The sequence below is a fragment of the Calonectris borealis genome, chromosome Z (assembly GCF_964195595.1).
Source record: "Calonectris borealis chromosome Z, bCalBor7.hap1.2, whole genome shotgun sequence".
NCBI classification, from domain to species: domain Eukaryota; kingdom Metazoa; phylum Chordata; class Aves; order Procellariiformes; family Procellariidae; genus Calonectris; species Calonectris borealis.
The window spans coordinates 46,361,471-46,386,455 of NC_134352.1; the positions used below are offsets into that span (position 1 = coordinate 46,361,471).

At 39.1% G+C, this 24,985-nt stretch overlaps 1 protein-coding gene across 1 annotated transcript in view; it reads right to left on the reverse strand.

Moving 5' to 3' along the window:
- The window catches only part of TRPM3 (transient receptor potential cation channel subfamily M member 3), a 147,390-nt gene that overhangs the window by 14,373 nt on the left and 108,032 nt on the right, over positions 1-24,985 (reverse strand). The window contains exons 17-20 of the mRNA XM_075136187.1: positions 19,460-19,600; positions 14,299-14,427; positions 11,946-12,197; positions 6,614-6,788 (exon numbers count right to left, since the gene is read on the reverse strand). Coding sequence (XP_074992288.1) covers positions 6,614-6,788; positions 11,946-12,197; positions 14,299-14,427; positions 19,460-19,600 — 697 coding nt within the window. The remainder of the gene's footprint in view (positions 1-6,613; positions 6,789-11,945; positions 12,198-14,298; positions 14,428-19,459; positions 19,601-24,985) is intronic.

The following is a 24,985-nucleotide window of genomic DNA, read 5'->3' on the forward strand; positions in this document are numbered from 1 at the left end:
GTCTCTTTTGCACGTTCTGTCACTGGAACAGTTTTTAAATAACAAGGGAATACAAATCTCATGCCTTACTTTATGAAGAACTAAGGCACCACTTAATCTTCACATCTTCAGCTGCATGAGAAAATGTATGCGGTGTGTCCAAAATGCCGAAGCCTGTGTTCCACTTCACATCACTGACCATCTTCTTCCATCTTTAAACTATAACATTAATTTTAAAGGATTTTTTCCCCACTACTGAATAAACTGTTTGTTTAAAATAATTACTCCCAGGAAACTAGAAACAGAAATTTCTCTCTCTGAAAAAGGACAGAGGACTCTGGCAGGAGGCTAAAAGTAGCAATGATACTCTTTTTAGATAAGAAGATACTTGTTTACATTTAAGAAATTAGAATTCTGTTTGTAGGGTTCAAGAAGACTTTGTAACGGTAACCCAGGACAGTTTGTCTCCCCCATCTGAGAATGTAGAGTCCCAAGCACGTTTTATCTCCTTGTCACAGTGTGCTGGGGCAGTTTGCTTTCCCCCCGTCTGCACATACCCCTCCATGGGCGCCAACATGATGGCCAGCTGTGGATCTCAGAATTCGGACAACAGCACTGCATTACATCAGTGAGTTCGCTAATGAGCAAAACAGGACATTGCGTATGCACAATATGATAACGAGCGCAAGTTTTATTATCCACCCCTGCGGTGCTTTCCCTTGAGCTTCACTCCCGAGCAGGGCCCCACTGCGTCGGGTCCCCATTTGACTAACGTTGTGTCCCAGGGCTCCCACCATGTTAATGCTACGCTTTCCATAAAGCCAAAGCTTTCACTTCCTGAGTGCTGTATCTTGTCCCTGGGGGATCCACACACGCCTTTCACCTGTAACACGGTTTGACCATTTTAATTATGTTTGGAGAAATGCGGTAATTTTTGTAGTACATGCAGTAACGTATTGTGATAACAAACTTTTTCAAAGCACAATTTTAACATGTATGAAAACACACTCACCTTTTTACATTACAGCATTGCTTTAACAAAAAATACATAAAGTACTTAATTCTAGTGAAAAGTTTTGCTGAAGCAAATTTTGTTAGTATAACTATATGCCTATTTCAGGTAACTGAAAAACCCATGCTGAAAACTGATACCTACAGGCCAGTGGATAAAGGCCGGACATTAAGTCCTGAACTCAGGCTTTAAAAAATAATAAATGGCTGGAGTTTTAATTTCACTTACACGCATTAACTTCACTCAGCTTTCAAATATTGCATCCTGACATCTGTGGATGTACATATTTTTTGCATCTCTTGTTTCCTTTTTCACAATCTCCTCCTATGCTTGTTTTTCCTTCTTGGCTCCCATTTACGGTTTCCTGCATGGGCATTTCCTGCTACATACCTAACCCTTCCTCTTTCCTGGCCAGCAACTAATTGCAAAGCAATGGGCACTGCTCATTTTTACTGTGTGTTGGGTGGAGGGCTTGGGAAACAACGCTTGCAAATTTCTGCGTCATGACTCTTCCCCGAGCTGTACCCTTCCAAAGTAGTTGTGGGAAATAATGGAGGGAGGAAAGTGCATAACTGAAAGCTTTGTTACCAAATAGCTTTTTGCTTTTGATGAAAACGTCTCATGTAAAAATGGATACCACTTTTACAATGCAAGTTGATGTGTTTGAAATCACAAGAAACTGCGAAATGGGTTCATATGATCATAATTCTAAAGGAAACCAATAAGTGCATATTAACTAACAAACGAATCCATCTTTTTTTTTTTTAATTCAAGTCTGGACGTTTTAAATGCACTTTCATCTTCCTGTTTATGAGTATATAGGCACCTTCCAATTTTGATCTGCACTGAGCCCAAAGGTCGTGAAAGAATTTTATAATTTTTTAATCAAATGCCTAAGTGACCTTGCCAACTTGGGAAATATTGAAAAAAAGCTAAGCAAGCTGCCTAGGGCTGTCCCAGTGTTCTTCATGGACGGAGAAAATACTGAACTCTGGGAACTCTGAGTCTCACACCATTGCTCTGTTCATCAGCAGAAACATCCAGGGAATTGAACAGTGTCTCGTTACTTCAAAAAAGTTGCTTTAACTACAAGATTGTGACCTTACATGTTGCTTCTTGCCCTCAGCCACATTAAAAATGACTTCGAAGCGTCTCTCCAATCTGCTGGTATTTTAATCATAATTTATAGTAAATCCCTGTATTTTTCTTACAGGACTCTTACAGGAGTGCTTTCTCCCTCCTTCCCCCACCAGCCACTAAAAATAACCAACCAAATGAAACCCAAAATATAACCTCAGAGGAGTGCTAGGAAGGGGAATACTGCTGCAACTCAGGCCAGAGAGACTTTCAAAATAGTGTGTAGGCTTTGCACAAATTTTATCCTCTGCCTTTGTCTAACAATGCTAAAAATATTGCCTGTGCTGCAGAGCTGCAATACAGATGCAAAAAAAAAAAAAAAAAGGGGGCAAAAAAAGCGCACAGGTATGATGCTATGATTTATTGTGTTTTGTGCAAAGCTGCTCTGTTTGTTCTAATTCCAGAATGATCCACGCAAATGACAGCCCTTACAGGAAGCTCCTACGAAGACATGAAAAGCATGAAACCCCTTAGATCATATAGAATTTAGTATAAAATTTTCACTTACACTAAGAAACCTTCAAGAACTTTAAAAAATAAATAAATCTAATAGACTAAGGAATTTAAAGGATTTTTAAAAAGTCTTTTGTAGTAATTATACTTTCCTCTTAAGTTCATTGCATAGTTAAAACCTGTATATAATCATCTCTCATCTTCTGAAACAACTGCATTCTGGTTACTTGGCATTCCTCCAATACAAGTGCAAGAGAAGGAGGGCCCATCTTTTTCTCTTGAACTATGTAGGTTTTTCCAATAAGTAGGCACAGGGAACAAACACAACTCGGATTGATCTTCAGATTCCAGATGGCACTTGAAATACCGTCAGCTGGAAAGAAAATCCAGTTGCAAATCTGACATGTGAGACATCAGGCAAATTTGAAAAACAGCCCAAACCAAAAAACCTGAACCCATGTTGGCTAACAGCACTCTCAGTTGCTTTGCCTTCTGAATATAGGAAAATGTGAAGTCTGCTGCTGATTTCTACAGGTGACTGTCATTTCTCAAGTTGCCATTTATGTCATCTATCTACATTTTTTACCAAGCAAGTTCACTCCCTGAATAATCCTTTCCTCTTCAGTATTTCTTGTCTACTTCTGTATCTACTGTATTCTGGAGGGGCAGATAGCTTGGGAAGGTGAAAACAAAGTTCTTTGCATGTGACAACTGTGTTGTGATTTTTTGTCTAAAATTGCCAGCAATAGTGCCAAAGTAAGTGAGGTGAACTGAGGGAGAGGTTTTACAGCGTTTGTGGATTTCCTTCCGGACAGGCATTCACTAAAGCAGCTAAGTGGCTCGCTGCTGCCCCAGATGGATCCCGTCGGGCAGCACAAGGCTCAGCTGGATTAGGAAAGGCAACCTAAAAGTGAGACAGTTGCGTATACCATCGCTGGTTCCCTGACCCAGATCCCCCTTTCTCCCCCAGCTAACACATCTGTGATGAACTGTCAATCTGAGAGGAATCACTTTGAGACTGGTTTTGCTCTTCTTGTTGAATTGACCTGAAAATTTGAACACAGTTCTGAAAGATCTACTCTGCTTTTTTTTTCCCCTTTACAATTGGTTGATAGTCAGGAATTGGTAGGAATGTAGTATTTATGTACATCACTGATAATAAATGGCACCATTGAATAATGTATTCATACTCCCAGAAGTGAGGATATAATTCTGTCCCCACTTTTGAGTTGAAGATGAGATCACATGCCAACAGGACACTAATGCACACTTCAGTTAACATATGTGTTTAAAAATTAAATGAATACAGAAAGTATGGGTAAAAAATGTAAATGTATATAACATGCATCATTTTAAAGCGAGGCATCTAGCTAATGTTTTAACAGTGTGGTTGAGATAAAAATCAGAGTAGATCCAGTGGATGGACAGGCTGCCAGCTGATGAGATGGATCCAGATATTGTATCTGGTCAGCCTTAATGGCATGCTTCACAAATCAATACAAAATGAAAAAAAAAGAAAAGTAAGTTAGAAATTTTAGAGTAGCATACTTTTTTTTTGTACATTTCTCAGACACTAGGATAATCTCCAGGAGCGTGGCTCAAATGTATATGCACTTCCAAGATCAGCACTTTTGCTGAATCCCAAACTTGCAAATAATGTTACAATATTAAACACCAAAATATAAAGAAAACCACAAAGAAACCCTTTTGGTTTGTTAAAATAGCAGTAACAAAAAAAATCTGCTCCAAGCTATAAAGTTCAATTGCAGTTTAGATGTAGCATAACAATTTTAGAACAGGTTTATCTTACTTGAGAAAGTACAAACACTGTAGTACTCTTAACATGAATACAGTGGCTGATTTAGCTTAAAAGAACTTGGAAAATATATATAACAACAAATTTCCAAATAGTGAAAAAATGTAAGTGTGCTAGTAAAATCTTTTAGGTGCCTGTCAGGTCATTTTGATTGTATAACAACATCACCAACCATTTGCTCATGCTCCCAGTCTATTCCAGAGGTAACATTTTTGAGACAACCAAGCCTCAGACAGACAGGACATATTGCACAAATTTTGTGCTGAAAGAGTGGCAGATTCTAATTCCCTACATCATCTGTCTCTCAGGAAGGAGGAACTAGGTGCTGCTTTTCATTTTGGCATCACCACTTTTGCCGCAACTCCTAGTTTCCTTGACACAGACAGAACAACATGTCTACACTTATAGCTGGAGTTGAAACCATCAGGAATTTTGCTTTCCCTAAGCCTCAGAAGTAATTACTCTGCATCTTTTTGCAAGGTTTAAATATTGGGCAAGACTATCCCTAAATCCTCATGCAAGGGCATGGAGCCTGCCACCCTCTTTTCATACTTAAAAACAATGCTTCATTAAAAGATACTTTAGTTTCTCAGGTTTCAGGGTTCTAAACTATAATTAGCACTTCATTTAAAAAAATACCAAGAACTTTTTATTCAGCCAGTTGCCATGTTCGTTGCACTGTGGTAGTTACTTAGTACAACATCAATAAATGGCCACTTGTAGAGGGACAGACAGAATTCTGCTTGTGGAAGGAAGTCATAGTTTAAGGGGATAAACCTTTATCTGTTATGCCTTTGGAGCAAGATGAAGTTTTATACCCCAGCTGTGATGCCTTTGGAGTGAAATGAATTTTTAAAAAGAAAAGAAAAGGAGAAGTTAAAAATGAGGGAATCGGGTAAAAAGCTAAACTCAGTGAGAAGCTTTGTGATTTTAGGTATTTATTTACTTCCTTGCATTCCATGCTGCCTCTGAAAACAAAATGGGGAAGTGAACACAAAAAAGAGGTTTCATCTCTATCCATAGTAATGATTCTGTGCTAACCAGGAAGAAGAACTGAACATGGAACTGCTGAAATATCTGCCGTGTAATATGTATACGTCTGTCCCCCGTTAAGTTGGAGGGATTATTAGTGATTTATATATTAAAAAATACATTTATTACCTTAACCAGCTTAGGAAAAATCAACACCTTTTTTCCATTCAAACTTGGTCAATACTGAACAAGCAGAAGATAAATTATGAAAACACTGCCCTTTCCTAAGGTGGTACATAGGATAAAAAGGAATATCCTAAACAGAGCTTTAATGGATGCCATCTGCCACCAGAAAAGATACTTCTAAATGCTGCCAAGGCTTACGCATATTTAAGTAGGAATGATGAACATTGGTTGCATGTAAGTGTTTGCTAAAAATACATTGTTTGTGATTCTTAGTTTGTTCATCTACTGCATCATTTCTCATGACCACCCCTCTCCTTTGGCGTAATGCACCGGGTGGCACCAGGAGGTTTAATTTAAATAGAAAACTGGCATTTTCCGGATCACCAGCCAAATGAATCCTGAGGAGATAGTATATGAAATACTGGCTTTTGTTCTGTTTGCACTGACGTAACCACAGTCTTGCCTTCCAATAAATAAATAAAGCAAAATTCTAGTAATGGATCTATTGTCCTCAAAGAATTGCATCACATGGTTTAGCGTAAAAGTGGTGGCGGTGAGTAGGTAACAGAGAAAAGAAAACACATTGGATTAGATCCTCATGAAGTACAGGAGCTGAAGGTCTAACCCAGTATTATTAGACTTGATGCTCAGTATGAAGTTAGGTAAAAAGTATTCAGGTCTAAAATCAAACCAATTGATAAGAAGAGAAGAAGGGGCTTTTTATCTCCCAGGTATACCAACGAACTCATGGTGGATACTTGGGAAGGTATCCCTGTCACCCAACTGGTAAAAAGGAACCATTTAAAACGTTCTTCATATGCAAGATAATTTAGCATTACAGATTTCTTGTTAAATAATTGCCAAGTGATGCCAGAAGCATGTTCTGAAACTGACACCCCAATATTAGCTGAAAAAATATTTTCGTGACCATTCTCTGTGATGAAGGAGCTCCTCTATCCTGAGCCATTTATTGAGCACATACACATGATCTAATAGGACATTATCTGATCAAAGTTGGATACCTGACTTTGGAGTATGAGAATCATAAACTTGCTTACGGTCTATCTGGTCTGCAAACACTTCCCCATAGATCATCCAATAAGGCATGTAAAAAATGTTTTTCGCCAGCTTCCAAGAAGGCTCCTCATTGGGGAAGAGAATAGCCTGTCTTGCGACACCAAAGCTCATCAGAACCACCAACATGATGATGACAAAGTACATCATGTCTATCATCTGAATGTAATGACAGGAAAAGAGAGAGAAAGAGAGAGAAGGGACAAGAATTAGAGGAACTTATTTGTCCATATTCCTATTATTATATGCTGCAAAAAAAGTCTGTAAATCTTAGAAACAGAATTTTCAATAACAGATTTTGAAAAGCCATTCTCAGTTTTACACATAACAAACTTCGTTTTTAAAGAAGTGAAGTGGTATTATTTTGTCCTTGGTTTTACCCAGTGTTGCTTTTAAAAACAATTTTAATGTTACGAATAGGCTTGAAAATGCAAGATACCATCTGGTCACACCAGTTGCCTGAACAAGAATATAGGTTCACTGGGTCACGAGGTGGTGTGTTGTTTATAGGCACCTAGTGGCAACTGTACCAAAACAAAAGGGCTGACATGGATTATTTTATTCACTGGTAGTCATTGTCTTGGAGTAAAGGAAGGAAGCTGCATCTGACATAAGGAGTAACGGGTGGCAGAACAGCCTGTTACTGCAACATATGGGACACCATGGTGGCAAGCAGCGAGAAAGGAAAACTGAGATACTGGCTGGACTAGAAATCAGCTTGGTAGGGGAGTCTCACAAAGACCATATTTAAAAAAAAAATGCAGATAACACAGACACTCAACTCTATTCTTCTCTATTGTTGAAGGCCTCATTAGCATATGTACAAGTTTAATTAGTGCTTGCAAACAGTGCCTACACATTCAAAATGTTCCTGGAAGAAGTGGGACAAGAGTCCTGGGAGGTGCTGAATAGAGGCTGAAGATTAGAAGAGGAGCTGTGCTAGAAAAGACTCTCCAGAGAGCAGAGCAATGGGCATCAAGCAGGTACAGCAGAGATGCCTTATATCCCAAAATGAGTGTGAAAAAAACGGGAGTCCTGTAAGGTCCCTGGTAAGATCCCTTTAAAACCTTTAGTTACAGGTTTACTTATAGTTATAAATCTTGTTACGACAGAGCTGTTTTTCTCAGCTTTGGATGTAACTTTTGTCTTTGGCCAAAACTCGACCCAAACTCCTCTAAACCTTATGAGTTTTAATCCCTTCAGCCTCTGCATTTTCTGGCTCAGCTGCATTCTGCCTTCCCTGCGAGGCAGGTGTGCAACCATCCCACACCCCAACCAGTGGCTGTATCGCTCCATGGGGACTTGCTGCAGCTCAAGAGCAGGGTTGCTGGTGGAAGAGGGGACTCATTTGCAGCAGATGGATCTGGCACTGCTGTGGGGGTTCTTCAGTTTTAAAGCACAAGGAGAGAAACCTGCGGTCAAAGTCTGGGAAAGTATCTAACAGAGAAAAGAGAGGTATACAGAGGAGCAAACAGAAAAGTATATTCTCATATTTACTGAGAGAGAGGCTGTAGGAGGAAGACACCTGTAGGGCAGGGTTCTGGTATGAGAGACTCAAGGAGCTGGACAGAAGGAACTGGGGACAAATGAAAAAAAGCAGGGAAAAACAAAAGTCTTGAGGTCCATAAAAAATGCAGGAAAGAAAGAAAAAAAACCTGGGGACACGAGAGAGGAAAATAAATGCCTTAAAGAATTAAAAACAGACAAGTAAATCGCCGACATTCCTATGTTATTCAGAGCATTAATCTCTTAAGAAAACCCGAATGAAGAGGAATTCCAGATCATTGTACCTCAGGGAGCATCCTGAAATGGGAAAGCTGCATAATTACCTTTAGTTCTTACTGCTTTTAGGGAAGGAATTTGGAGATGAAACCTGGTTCCTTCTTTCTTCTCTGATGAAACTTTGTTTCAGGTAGAAATATATAACGTGATATGATGTAATATAATATCTATTTTAAAATGTCATGCAAGCAAATAAACATAATGAGTATTTGGTGGCAATTTAAGACAATTTCGTAGATGCTTTCAGTGTCTTTGATCAGAAATCAGATCAGATTTGACCTCATGTTGCAAGAAATAAAATTTTCAGTGCTATTCTCTATTCAAGCTGCATATTAGCTTTTTGCTCCTTCAGCTGGGTATCTTTCTAAAACCTCAGTAGCTTGTCTGAAATCCTGTGAAACAGATGGGCAAGTTTCCACTGACTCTAATGGGCATTGTATCAGGCCCTTTGGCCTGTAGGGTCAAATTGCAATTGCTTTTTTAACAAGGCAGTGGACATTTCAATCATTCTGAAGAACTCATTAGTCACCTATTTAAAAAAGTGATAAAACGAGGAACTGTTGGTGCAGTTTTATAAACAAACTGGCTCCATTTTCCCCTTTCTATTTGCAGAGAAGCTAAGAAAATGTAGCCATTCCCACACAGTAAGGGAACTGATACACCTCTGACTCTCTTGACATTCCACAGTGATTTCATTTCATTCCCAAATAAGAGGGGAGTAAATCTATCACCGTGCAGAGATCAGAAAAGGACATTATAATGAGCACATTCTGTTACTGAAATTAGTAGATAATAATGAACTTGGCTGTTCAGCTTCCTCTTCCTATTTTCACCTTTGCTTTAGCCCATTGCTTTTAAACTGCTCAAGCCCATTCCTGCCCCTTGCTTAATTTCACTTGCGTATTTGTTCACAGTGCCCAGAGGGAAGACCTATTTTATTGGATACAGTGTAGAGGCAGGTGAAGAGAAAATTCCTTAACATTGGAATGATGGAGAAAGTAATCTTTTTCCTCCTGAGTCTAAAACTTACTCACAATAGAAGCTCAGGATAAAAGCTCAGGCGTTAAATATGGTCTGTTGAGGAACTCAATAGCTGTGATGGGCTTACTCTGTAGAAATATGTATAACCAGCTTGATGTTCTCCATAGTACTGAATGGTACTTGCAAGACCATGAAATGAAAAAGACAGAACCCAAGGGGGTAAATGGACATGTGATTTAAACAAAAATACACAAGGGAGCCCATTGCAGCCTGGAGCAAGCAGGTGCAAATCCCAGGGAAATCTGTGCATGATATAAATGGGCTGGCCATTACACAGGGGAGTAAGTTGGCCAGAAAATAGATGTGAGAGGCAAATTTGTGTAACTCAAACCAGTTGGGCATTGCATGTGTGGGCAAAGTGGATGTGTCAGAGTTGCTGAATGCATGGAAAGTTGGATGAGGTATGAAAATCAAATAACAGGAAGGCACAAAATAAAAGAACTTCCCTCCTTTAGCAGTTGCCCACACCTTCAGAGTACTCTGGTAGCTAAATTCAACACCCTCTGAGTGGGTGCTGAGCCTACAGAGGCTAGTGATTTTCCTGCATTTGTTTTCCACAGAAGGTGGAGTGGGCTTGTTGTACACATGTGAGGATGACAAAGAAATGGAAATTATATTATTTTGCTGATTTCAACCACTTCCTTTCTGTGTTGACCCCAGGAGAAAAATAAACCACTGTTTATACTATTGGTGAAGCTGGGCTGCGATCAGCCATCCATAACACTGACTACTAGAAGTTTGTTATTCATGGTCAATCTGTTTATTATTGAACTGGTTTTCAGACTGCTGGCACCACAGTTCTGAAACTTTTCGTGCATGGCACCTGTGAAAAATACAACAGAGTAGGAGGGTTGTTTTTTAGGAGTTTTATACACTGTGTATTGTGTAAGCCCTAGTGACCACTGGATGGAGGGACATAGTCCAGGCGGGGTAGGAAAGAAACATGATAATGCAGTGTTTTCCCTTTGGTCTTTGGTCCTTTTTCTTGTCCTTTTACAATAACCTCCAGCAAGAACTGTTGAGTGTTTTCACCTCTGTACTCTGGAGCTCTGCAAAATCCATCCCATCAATAGCCTATTGGCTTCCTTGAAGGAAGGTAACACACTTCAAAATCCTGTTTGCAGGACATAACGATTCAACAACCACTTTCTTTTGTGTTTCACTCTATTTCTTTTTTTTTTTTTTTTTTTCCACTAAGCTGTTCTTTCTCTGTCAAACCTACCACTATGGGTTTGGAGTTGAAAGCTCATAAATTGAAGGGATAAGACAATGGTCCTCCGGTCACCTGTTGGGTAGGGAGCCTAACTGCACATGTATTTTGCATTTCAGTTTTATACCTGCTTAGAATCATTGAGCTTGTTGTGACTAATGTAATGTCAAGGTGGGATTGTAGTCCATGCATTCATATATGTCCCCTTTTCCTATGATGGTGAGGAAGGACGGTGGCTGGATCTTTTCTTTAAGGACCATGCTAAGGCAAACACAACAGACTATTTGGACTTGCTAATTATTGTCCATACAGTAATCAGACAGCAGTAATATTTGTATTTAGAAAAGTTAAAAGAAAAAAAAGTCACTTTTTTTTTGCTGAATGTCAGTTTCAAGGATTTTTTATTCTATTTTGAAAAAAAAAATCTTAAACCCCAGAATGCATGAAACAGCCATGATTTACACAACAAAGGCTGGATAACTGCATATAAAATGTGAGCATGTGTATTAGCTACATGTGCAGGTACTCAAATATCAGGGACGTGTGCACGTGCATCTGTAAACTCAGCCATTTTCTTTAACTCATACGGGCAAAATGCTGCTTTAATGCAACATTTCTACTGAAACGTAAAAAGAAAAAGTCAAAAAGTCAAAAGATATACACCTGGCCTGGCAGGAAACATCTCTCAGTTCCTCCTGTATGCATTTGCTGTTACATAAACTACTCATACTCCTGCCATGTTGTGTACATGTGATGTGGCCAGGGGACAGAGGCTGCAGTTATGCAAATGGATTTCTCATCTCACAAGGACACACCTGAACAGGAAAGATGGAAGAACGTATGGATATGGAGCAAACTATAGAAATGTCACAGTTTTGAACATACCATGCCTATTACAACACAACTTCTTTGAGAGTCTCAAGGTACCAAACACTTTTTTTTACCTTGACAAACCACCCTCCTTTACAATTGGTTGAGAACTAGCATCCTTTGTGTTTTCTGCAAATGAGGCACAGAGGTATAGGATGGATGGCTTTGCTGTCGAGGAGAGATCTCAGAGAAAGACAAGCAATACATCATCTAACAGAACAGGGAGAATCTAATCCTCAATTATGGGGGTCTATGCTGAGGTTTTGATTCAGTAAGGCACTAATTTCTAGCTTACATGAAAATGCTACTGTGTAATAAAAATAGCGATAAATCTGTAGTGATGTCATTGGCCAAAGCCATTGAGTCAAGAACATGCTGGTAAAACACAGAAGGAGTACACCAACTTCTCTTACCATTTTTCCAATCATCATGACATATGGTCCCAAATACTTGTTTACTCCGAAGATGTCTAATAACCGTATATACCAGTAAATGATGTTAACACAGTATATCACTCGGCCATCACTCCGGAGTGGCAGATCTTGCAGACGGAGCACCATCCCGACGGAGAACAGGAGGATAGCTATGAGATCAGTAACGTTCCAGTACTCCTGAAGCCAAACTTTTACTTTCTGTAACAGTTTCCCAGGCTCTGACATCAATATCTGAAGGACAGAGGACATGGAGAGGAAAGGAGCTGAGCTGTCTTAATTTAAGCTTGCAGAAATCTATAGTAAACAGACATATGCCACACAGGCCAAAAGCAAAGGTGATAGACTCCTATCATATAAATATCTTGTGTACTCTCTGATTTTTTTGAGGAATATTCCATTTCAACCATTCTTAGCCTGTATCTATGTGCAAGATACTTAAAAGAAAAAGGACGAAAACTTCACTCGGTCTAAAATCCCCATGAAATCAGAAGAAATGCATGTATATCTTTCTGTTTTTCAAATTTATAGACCCTACTTAGAGTCTTGGAATAGAGGGAGAAATACAGAAAGATATTTAATCAGAAATTCACATTTAAAGAAGCTGTAGATTTAGAGAGAATTATTCTAAAATGTGTATCAAACTGTCAAGAAATAATTAATAAGCATAAAGATCTGGATTTGGCATTTAATCCAAACAGATACTGGCTACTACTTGGACCTGTTTTTGGAAATTAAGTTCCACAGCTGAGAATATAATTAACAAAAATAATTAATTTTACCTTTTGAATTTATCGTCGTTCTATTTGTAAGATCATTTGGGAGACTTGATTGTTTTCCTGAATTACTGTTGAAACTATTCCTCAAGTGATTTCTGTGAATAATTTCTAGCTTTTAGTGAGTTAACAAGCTGTTTGTTTTAATTTTCTATATTTAGCCTGAGAACATTTGAGCAGAGTCATACAGTTCCTTAAAAAGATGAATGCCATTCTTATAATTTTCTTATAATTCATTTCAGAATGCATTTTAGGCTCATCTTCTGTGAACAATCTCCAACATCTCCTTAGAAATCCATTCCAACAAATGTTCTTGATAAACTTTTGTGGAAAGGACAATTTAGGGTGAATGATTAGACAAAAATGGCACACACGATTCCTGCCAGCAGCCTCCCACCTACTGAGCCAGCGGTGCTTTGTCTCCATCGGTGTTGCAGAGTCCTTGTGTGGCTACTGCCACTGTTTTCCTTTTTCTTTTGGTTAGTAAAGTACACTCATTATAGGCCACACAAGTAGTGTCTTGTCCTCCGTCCTTTTTATGATGTAGAGTTTACCATACAGTGTTTGAAATCTGTCTTTGAAGCCTAACTGGCTGTTGCAAGACCATTTTTAGTCTAGTCCGCAAAAGCATTTGCTGCAGAAAATACAGATGTAGATGGTAACAAATTCAGCCCAAGGGTACAAATGTGCTGTTTCAGCTGAGATTAACGGGACTCGCACCCACTCACATCAGCGCTGAATGGCCTATGTGGAATAAATGCACATTTGGCCAAGTGAAAAGGGTGCAGCGGTAGGTGCAAGTGGGAGAGACCGTGAGGGGCAGAGGATGGTGGAACAACTTCACTCTGCCTATAGACTGAGCGCCACCTTAAATGCTCTGTCTCTGCCCTATGTGTCTGCTTTAGCATCTTTAGGGAGATGCATGTTATTGCTTGACATAATTAGCCAGAATTTTCAAGATTAAAAGGGGGAAAATCCTATTAGAAATGTGCTGCAGTATTCAAAGTGGATCTAAATTTTCCCCCAGTTATGGCCGGTTTTATTTAAAGCCTTTGCATGACATACTTGGACAGACAGAACAGCTATAAATTTTGAATGAACTCTATTTGGGGTGGGGTGGGAATTTGAACATGGGCTTTTCGATTGTCATGCTATCACCATGTCCCCGTGTCCGTTCTCTTAGATCTTTTCTTCTCCCTGAAACATCAGTTTCTGGGCCACATGTCAAGGAATATAGCTGAGCTTTAAGATATGTCAGAAGACTGCCCCATATTTGTGAATGCTATTAAACATGCATCACATAGAAATCTGAACAGAGATATTCCATGGGAGAAAAAGAACGAAAGAGAGATATTCTTGATTTTAAAATGGAGGAAGATAGATTTTTTAGTGCTGTGTTTTGAACAATCCATCTGCTTTTCTGCAAAACCCCACAATTTTATGATAAGCCTGTTCATCAAAAATTATCCTAAGAAGAATAATAAAAACAGATATTAAAATGAAAAAAACCCATGCTTATTTCTTTTTTATTCTGTCTTTCTTAGTTGGGGTGATTTTACCTCTCTCATCTTCTCTATTCCCAGAGTGAAAATGTACGAGATGACAATCCATTCCTGTGTAGATGGCCAGCGATCCATCTTCACTAACACTATATAATTGAACAGCATCAAGTAGCCTATATATGCAAGCTGTAAAGAAACAAAATTAATATCAATAGTCACTGTATTTATACGACTGAGACAGTTTCTTGGGTATGATTTGATATTCCTAATTCCACTGTAACCAGAATTAAGCAGACTAACAATCAGACAGTGTTCTGTGTTGTCTGAAAAAGCTCACATTACATCAGATACAGTGTAGAATCTGCAAAATACATGCACACACGTCCTCTCCTCCAGCCACATCTGCCTCCCCAACAAAATTGTATTAATGCAGTCCACCTGGATCATCCCACGTGATGGGAACTCTGATACCACTTTGTCAACTACCAAACTAAGTTTCCTATGTGAAGATTTCTCCCTCGTCTGCTTTTAACACCCTTTACTCCTCTAACACTCCTCCTCTGTGTTTTTTCCCCCTGTTCACGCAGCCTAGGCTGACTCTGGCATTCCAAATCCTTCCAAATCCATAAGGTCCTAGGTGTTGCTAGAGGTCTTCCTACCCAGTCCAGTACTGAGCTAACCTATACCATGGTTCCTCCCCAAAGCACTGCTATTCCTACTCACATTGCTGCAGCAAGTAGCCAGGCATAGCCACGCATTCATTTGCCTTACATTTTTTGCAAGTTTTTACCTATAACCGTTTTGCTTTTCCTTCTCTAATATATCTACCTTCTGGCCTAATTTTTGATACAGTGGAAAGTGTGGATTATGTTTTTAGTTTCTTTTTCCTTTCTTTCTACATGCTGAATATAATGAAATGATCAGTTAAAAAAAGACAAGACAGGCAAATTGCATCATCAAGTTCATAAAACTCAGAGAAACCTGAGTGTCACACTGGAGCATGGACTGTAGGAAGAGTGAATGGCTGTGATGGCCAGAATCCAACTGCCTGTCTACTTTGCCTTTCAAACAGCAGCCCTACAAGAAAATGCATCTTAAGCCAAATTTAAAGATGATTCACTTCTGTGCATGAACATTTTAGTCATTGTGGCAGAAAGCTTATTCCATACATCTGTATTTCAATACAGTTTTTCTCTCTCAACTGCATGTTACTAACAACTATTGTGTGCTTGGTTCAGACCTGACATGAAGAAACTACAGAGGGGCTTGAGACTTTTGGGTAGGATTATTTCAGTGTTCAGCACCTCACAGAACAGGATTTATAGTCCTGTTGTATTTGTTAGAGAATATCACATCTGCTCTGTGTAAACGCCACAGGGTTCTAGGTTTTCTTATAGCTGCTGGTTTGAAGGACACTCGAGAGAATTCTTTACATTGGCCGTAACTATCAGTACAGAGAAGACAGCCAGCTGAACCACTGCTTCTTGTCTACATAAAACAGAGGAGGAAATGATCTCATTTGTCTTTCAGTTTGTGCGTGATGATGGATTGCAATGATCAGGTCTAGAGTTTCATCTTCCCTTAACACTCCTAAAGGAAACGGAGAGCAATATTGACGTAGGTCAGCATCTAGGGTGTCAGCTGAGTCAGCAGAAACTCTGTCTGGGCAGGCAGAACTGGACATGCACCTCCCTAGCTGAAACAACACCTTCTACTATAGTGCAAAAAGCCAGGTGATACCTGGTCATCTAACACCCCTCCTGTTAGAACTTATTGATTATTTATTATCAGCAAATCTTATTAATTTGGTTTGACTCAGCAGCCTTTGGTGAGCATTTGCATTTAGTATGGCAAAAGAATGGGGACATTGAGGTTACAAAGCTGACAGAAACCACGAGAGTCTCAGTGTAACTCGGGGCTTCTACTTCTTCTTGGTTTTCTTTTGAGATGTTGGGTTTTTTTGGTTTGTTTTTTTTTTTTTTTTTCCCTGTCAACCCAAATTTACTGAAAATTGCTGAAAATCTTTGCTTGGCCAAAAAAAAAGAAAAGGAAAAACAAAATATTGATTTAAGAATAAAATGATGCTGAAACTGCACCACTTTAACCCAAGAAACAAGACCTTCAGATAGCAAGTGACACCCTCCTTCTCCCGCCCCGGACCTGTAACTTGCTCCTGCCTTCCAGGAGGATGTCCTGACCCCACACTGTGGTCAAACCTCAGTACAGCTGCCCATGCTGGTACTCAAGATTCTTTGAAAATGCTACTATACAAGTAACTGAACCCTCTTTTTCTTGCTTTTGCAAGGCTTGACAAAGAGCTAGGGGCTGCCATTTTCACTCTTGAGGGTAGAACCTGAAGAAACTAAGGAGAAGAATGCCTGCTAAGAAGTTTCTAGGGTGGGCTGCTCCCTGCCCTCCTATGGATGCTGTCCCATTCTATAGAAAATACTTGAATACTTATTATGGTAAGGGACAAACCTGGAAATTTTACCAGCAGGAGAGTGCTTCAAGAGGGAGACTATCTTCCCCTTTTCTCACTGGTTGCAATAATTAAATGATCATAAAGTGACATGGTCCCAAAATGCAATACTTAGGGCAAAGCTGTTTTGATGTGTAGAGGATGACTCTTACTCGGGGTTCAATTCCCTCTGCAGCTATTCCTCCTCAGATGAGGTAGAAATGTGGCCTCTTACATCCTGCTAGCATCTCAGCCTAAAACTAGTAGTTAAAAGGGGAAGGCCGTCCTCTTCTCCTCAAGCAATCTGTGAGATGAAACCTTTGAGTCATGGTTTTCAATGCAACAGCCACAAGACAGAACAGAGCAGTTGACTTTTGAAACTACTGCATGTCCAGAGAGAAAGGCTGGAGGTTTTTTGGTTGAGAAAAAGCTGTTTATTTTGGCTCATCTGCTTACGTACACTGCTCATGTTACTTACTCAAACATCCCCACATTTAACCCACTCTTGTGTATTTTAAGAATGAAGGTGGATATAGCTATAGAGCAGTAGCAGATACGTAGATGTAGAATAATCAAATTATTTTAAATGGCATGCAATAGCCATAAGTATAGTCACTTTTCTTCCTTTTTGGACTATGGAATGTAAAATTTGGAGGATTTTTCTGAAATCTATGATTAGTATTTCTGCCTGTGTGCTTGTAAAAAATGTGATAGGCTGTGCAATTTTAACCCTCATCTGAAAGTTGTTTTGCTTTTTGTCTCCAGGAGTTTCTTATATACCCAACTGGTCAAGCACTGCAGCCATAATCCACATTAATTTGCTCTTCAAGTTCAGTGTAGCCAAGATCCAGCTTTAATAAGTGACCTTGATTGAGACCTGCCTCAGGACATAAAACTGTAGGAACAGGTCTAAATGGAAATGCAATATTGATCTTTTTCTCCCATTTCAGAATTGAACTAACAGGAAGAGCTGGGACGCTTCTTTCTGTTTACAGTGTAAAGACTTTTCTGGTTATACATAATACAATTGATAATGAGACTAGACTGCTGATGTGCAGTTTCTAGACTCATCGGCCTGATTAATGTTCAGTGGCCACAGCAAGTAGTTACTGCAAGTCGCCAAACAGGAGCTATTGGCTAGCATAAGCTCTCCACCACAGTTTAGTCTCTGTTGATGTGAGAGTTGTTCCTGCTGCTTGTAGACGTATTGCATGAATCTCAGCAAGGCAATTTTTCTTATAAGACGTCATCTGCAGAAGGATGCATTCTTTGTGATTTGCTGTGCATTCAGCAGAATGATGGAAAATATAACTGGGAAGGACCACCTGAAATTATCTGGCCAATTCGATGGTGCTGAGGCAGGATTAATTACAGTGTACCACAGTGGACATATGTTTTGATAAGATAAACTTAGAAATCCCTAATAATGGAAAATCTACCATCTCTTTACACAGTTTATAACAGTATTTCTCAGAGCAGTTAGAAACTGTTCTTAACATCTTACCTAGAACTGCCTTGCTGCAATTTAAACCATTACTTCTTGTCCTATTCAGAAAGGATTTGGAGATTATTCCATTCTGTTCCTCTCTGCAGCTACTTACACATATTTGAAGACTATTACATTCCTTCTGCAGACTTCTTTTTTTCCAGAGAAAACAATCTCACTTCCTTAAATCTTTCCCCTTAACTCATGTTTTACAGACCTCTTGAAAAATTTTTCTTGTTCTTTTTTGTGTCCTTCAAACCAGTCCATACTTGTGACATGATGCAGAAGCTGAACTGGGATAGAATATTCCAGCCAAGGAGACTGAAAAGATTACTGTCTGTGTTCATTTTAGTTTTTGATCTCATCCTTCTACATTTTAGTGCAATTTGCAAATTTAATATCTGATTTCTACTCCATCATCCAAGCTTTGAATGAAATATCAGATAGCACCTGATGTAGGAGAGACCCTGATGGAATCCTTTCCAATCCCTGCTTCCAGCTTGGTAGTGAATAATTAATATCTACTCTTGAGGACTAATTGCAAAAAAGGTTTGTATCCATATAGTAATTTTAATATAGCAGTTATTAATTTATCTGTGAGAATATCCTGTAAAGTTTTTGACATTGTCTTACTTTAGTCAAAATATATAACATATTTTTTTTTCTGCTCCATCTGCAAGGTCTGTTTCTTTATAACTTATGGAGATTATACTGATTTGACATAATTTGTCCCTGAAAAATGTACATTAGCTGCTACTCATGTCTTTGTTATCTTGTGGGTACTTACACAAACACTTTCTCTGAGAGACACTCTGCAGACTAGTCAAAACAGAACAAAGAAAAATTGTTTTAAGAAAAGATGTGCTCTATCTGCTTCTTTTTTTCATCAATTATTATACAATTCGATATCCTGATTCAGCCCAGCCTCCCATTGGGCTTACTATTGGGAACTCTCCTATTGGGAATTCTCCTATAGGGAATTCCTTGGGACCACTGACTGCAGCAAACTGCCTCTTACTGTTGTATTTGAAGAAAAACATACACAGTCATTGAAATTTTAACCATTAACTTCCTGAATGAAACTGTAGTCTTCAAAAGTCTTAGACAGGTATGCAAGTGCTAGCTGACCTCCACAAAAGGTTTTTATTAAACTATTTATGGGTAAGCCCTCCAATGCATGCAGATGCAGACTTTCAGTAAAACACACAAGATGACCTTAATCCAATTTCAGTATTTGTCCAAACATTAGTAATATAACAGGAAAGATTTCTTACTGTGTAAAACCAAAACTTAACGATGGGAGCATTGTAGAACTCATAAATCTTTCTTCCAACAGGGATCAGTCTGTGCCTGCTCTGAACTTCCTCTTCCTCTTTCTTTCTTGAGGACTCTCCATTCCCTCGTCCCAGCATTGCCTACAAGAAAGGACATTTTTGTGTTTCTTTCTTTGTGGAAGAGAAATTAAGTTATTTTTTGAAATGTCAAAAGGAAACTATTCAAAACTTCTCTGATTTCTTGATCTTTAGACAAAACCAGGTGACCATAGCTAAGTGTAAAATACTTTGTTCTCAGATTATCTTTTTTGCAGGGAAGCTGCTGTTTAATGCTTTGTAAACCGAAAAAGCAATGCTTTGGCAGTAGCTGTCAGCACCAGGGTGAAATCCTTGACTGGTGAACCAAAAATGAGATGCGGAGAACATTTCTCCTTTTTGCTGTATGGACAGCAAAATTTTTACCTTACAACAGCTTTTTGTGGTATACTTCTATACAATAAACAGATGCACACAGAAAACAGGTAAGTTTTGGTTTTAAACAAAGAGAAGTTCATAAGGCTGAGACTGAGAGAGAACCACAGGGGGAAAGATGAGTTGGCAGTTGCTGGACTGGAAGCAATGAAGCCAGTGACTCTTTTTACGTTGATCACCGGATCTGTCGCAGGCGATGATCCCACAGTGAACCTCACATGGATGTAGAGGATGGACCAGTAGAGTTCACTGCAGCATTAAGGCCTTGGATTGAAAGATCCTTCTACATGATTGTAGCTTCTTCCATAATGAAGTTCCAGACTGCTCATGCACTCCCTCTGTTAGGCTTGATCTCACTGTTACCATTGCAATTCAGACTCACTGAAGAGCTATGCTGAGCTCCCGAAACACATACTTAAGAAGTCCTCAGCTGTAAGTGCAAACCTAACAGGCAAAAGACAAAATATTTGTTTACTCTTCAGGGTCAGCTGCAGAGAGGTGGAAGGAGTGACTGAACTACATACTCACTGAAGTTAATGCTTAAAAGAAGGTGTTCCTTTGTATTTAGAGTACAGCGTGATCTATTAAATGTTCTTTCTGAAACAATTCTTTTGTGAATAGTAGAGTAAGAGCGGATTTTAAGTCACTGTGCCCTGAGCAAGTTCTTACTGTTTAGTTTGTGGCAGCACCTATAGATTGTAGCACTCCTGCACATGAAAGCAATTGTGAGAATTGAGATACAACTGTCCTATCTAAGTATGCAGGGATTGCACGATGATGCTTTTATTTAAATGCTTCTATAATGTTTTTCTGCAAGTAGATCAAAGCACTTCCATTCTTCTATGTTAACGGAAGCAAACTTTCATTGGCCTCATCTGCAACTTAAAAACATGGAAAACTAAGCCCCTAAAGAGAACAATTAGATGCCAGACATACTGTCTTTCAATAAAGAGATCCTTCTTTTATCTGTCTCTGTGCTCTCTGATTCAACAGGATGTTCAGCACATACCTAACTAATCAGTTTCATGTGAGCTATTTGATCTCGTTTTAGTGACCTGCAGGAATAAAAGACGCACTTCTCACATATTTAAAAGTAAGAATCACAATCTTTCCTCTTCTTCCTTTTTCTAGGCCTCATGTGCAGCTATTCATACAGGTCTTTGATCCTGTAAAATAGTAATCTGTAATGATAAACTGATGACCACTTTTTTTTTTTTCAGTCAGTGTAGATATTTGTAACATTATTAGGACCATGGATGGTCCTAGATGGCTCCTGCCTAATATTTCTCTTTAATTTCATTTATGCAATTAGTTTTTTCCTCTGGTATTATTACTTTCCATACGGTCTTTTATAGTCTTGAATTCGACTGTGCACAGATGTTGCCCTGCACATTTTTAATAAAATAGAACAAAGATTCAGGACACAAGTATACTGCACTGAAACTAACCTGCTGAGATCTCCTTAAAACTGTAGCCTGCTTTGATGAAGTTATCTATTTCCTTTACCTTTTTATGCATGTAGATTTCTAAGTTCATTGCCATAAATGTAAATAAAACAATGCCTATTAAAAATTATATATACCTCCTGTGATTCTCACAGAGCACATAAGCCCCCTTAAAAGCCCATCAAGAGTTTCATAAAAAAGGGAAAAGATGAAGTGGCTGTTAAGCAGAGGAGAAGGGTTCTTATTAGATAAGCAGATAGTCTGCAAGGACATGAGACTTACTGAATATAACTGTAGTAGCAGAGATTACACAACCTTCACAGAACCCCAGGTATTGCTACCTGAAGTCTACAAAACCAAAGGGATTCCCTGATCTATATCAGGGATTGTTTATTTGGGGAAAAAAGTGGAATACGATCTGAATGCTTTGGGAAAATTATAGCCCAAGAAAGTACTCACTGCTTTGCTTCTCTCTACCTCCTGACGCTGTTTCAGGGAAAGCTGCCGTCTGGTGCTACAGAGTTTTCTATAGCTTTTCCCAAGGCTTTGTCTCTGCTGTCCTCTGGTGCTCAAGAATTTTGCAGCAGAGTGAAGATGAATGCTGGCAGCTTTAACAAACGAGCAGTGCTGTGCTTTAGTGAAAGGGATTATTTTACAGAGTTTAAATCCTTCACAATTTTAGAAATTTACTAATTCTGAGACACCCTTAGCTCTCACTGGAATCAGTGAGTTGCGGATTTTTTTAGGATAATGCTCCTTCAGTACCTGGATTTATGCTTTATCTCATGGATGCTGATTTCCTATTTGCTATTGCTTTCTTGTTGATAATGTGGCTGTAATTTTATCTTGTGATAATTATTTTTGAATTAATTGTATCGTATAATACTAACCTCTCCCCTTCCTCATGCTACAGATGGGGAATTGCTCTGAGATGGCTGGGGATTAGATTTGACCTGATGTCCCCGACTGTTAATTATATTAACAGTATTAACAAATTGAAAAGCCTCCCCATTAGAAACATATAGAAATAACCTAATGATAGTGTTAACAGAATAGCTGCAATGCCGAACAAACGTGTTTTCACTTGGAGGGGGAAGCAATAGGGTGGGAATAACTCGACATTGCTCTGTGTGGGTGGCATCTCTTTCTCTAATACACAATTTTGTCCGTGATTCACCATGAGTCACGCAAGGTAAGCCTGACAGCAGCTCAACTACATTGTAAAGTACAGTACAACTGCATCATTTTAGCCTGAGAGGATTGATGTGTGCATAGTTTTTACATGGAGATTTTTCTAATCAGGATTCTTTTTGTTGTTGTTGGTTTTTTTCATGGCCAGATTTTGTTTTTTGTAGTTGAGGACCGTTCACTGATAGGGAACCAGAACAGTTTTGGGTTGTGCATTTTTGCATTAATATATGTTAATGATCCTATAATATATTTATCTGTTTTATAATTAAATAACAGGAATTTCAGTCCTGCTAGAATGATCATAGGCTCTTCAAATTTTATCTGTAGTGAAATCTACATGCTACATATAGACTCACCCTGTATTCACACAGAACTGGTACGGAGAAGGTACATGGCTGGGTGGATATACTATACCTCTCTCTGCATACCCCGTTGTATCCTATGCTATGTATGGGAATGCTGCCTCCTGGGTAGTTGTTCTAGGGTTACCGTTCTCTGCCTTGAAATACTGGTAGGGAAAAAGGCTTAATGCCTTTGAGTTACAGGTGTGTAAAATTGGATTTCGCATGTGCTCAGTGGTTCTTTAAGGCGAATACAGAGGAGCAGGGCTAAAGTACCAGGAGCTCAGTCATCCTGTCTGCTGAGCACAGTGAAGGACACGAAGAGTGCCAGGGCAGTTGTGTGGTGGCGGTATGGGGGGTTTCCAAAACCCTTGGAGAAACGGAAGGAAATCCCTCTTTATGGAGAGGGCCAGCACTTCTGCCTTGTGACCACCAGCAGTGTCTCCCACTGCCGTTTTCCAGATGAGCTGAAGGGGTGCCTTGCTGCTGGCATGTGAGATGCTGCAAACACCTCCCCCAATAGGGTGGGTGAGATGGGCCAGGGGCACGAGGACAGTAGTCTTCAACATTTCCTATCTTAAGAACTGTATGTTTAGTGATATAATATTTGGTTAGTTCTTGCCATGGAGAAAAGGCTAAGCATACATACTACAGATGAGATAATGTGAGCCCAGAGGCCAACAGAACTAGCTTTGCTTCTGCTGAAAAGTCCTAGCTCAGACTCTTAGTGATGCCCACAGAAGTCCGAACTTTCTATTTGATGTGGAAAATTAGAACAAAATTAGCAAAACAACAACTGAAACATCTTCTAAAGGACTTAGATGAGTTATTCAGTGTTCTGAAATATGACCATTTGCTGAGGAACTCAAATACCCAAACAATAAGGCACTGAATAGGGATAAGGATGCTCCTAGTTATGGCTTCCAGAATCAGTGTTATTTTGAGAGGATAGACTGCTGGGGCTTCTGACTGACCTAAAAATCAGCAACTAATTAAGGCCCTGATCAGGACATTGTACAAATACAAAATGTCCCTGGCCTTTAGTCTTTAGTGCCCTTCTACTCCTCTATGTCTAATATTCAGGATTAATGACTGGCAGCTCCATGCATAAATTGTGGTAAATTCCTCACTGCTGAGGGAGCGGTGATAAGAGTAGTATTCAGGCGTATTTTTGTGAGTAGCTACTATAAGGAAAGTCTGTTGCCTAGCATCTAGGTGTTAAAGAAATGTGTGCCCAGCACTCTCATATATCTGTTATAAAGTTAAAAGCAGGTGTGAGTAACAAGTAGTTTACAGTGAATAAACACTACATCTTTATAGTATATCCAAATGTTCAGCTACCCACCAGATTCTTTGAGAGAGCATAAAACAAATACATACTCGCATGCAGATGCACCCATGCGGAGACTTACTTCACTGTTGCTGTAGTCTGTGTGATTACATTATTCTGTGCAGATGAGGTGTAAAACAGTGCAAAAATCACTGAGGCCCTGTACCTTATCCACTCTGTACAAGTGCAGTCCAGAGGAAGAAACTGACTCTTTTGGCCTGTCATTAGTCACCTGGGCTTAGCAGTGCAGGACACACAAGACTTCATGAGAAATCAATGAACAGACCTTGACTAGATGCGATCTCTTTATCTCAGCAGTACTTCTATAAAAATGCGTATGGGTGTAATATTATAGGAATACAGAGACTTGAGAAGTATTCATTGGGAATGATTAGAAATAAAGATAGGCAGATTGTTTGGATGATACATTATCTGCCAGAAATGGACTTTTGAGGTGACCAAAATTATTTTTAGTTCATCAATTTTGTTTGTTTAAGCTTTAAGCTGAACAAAGCTCAGAAACCCAAACCATGGAAAAATTTTGAAAATATTTTAAACAATCATGTGCCAATTAAGTAAACGAATAAAAGAAAACTGTGGTAATCACAAAAAAAAATCTATTTGTCCTGACAAGAAAAATGTGGAGAAAAATATGCAGGTCATTCTGAGTACAATAATTGCAAACTATGGTTAGGGTGAGTGACTGATCTATTGAGCCAGAGTTCAGCAATTGATTAAACATTTGTGA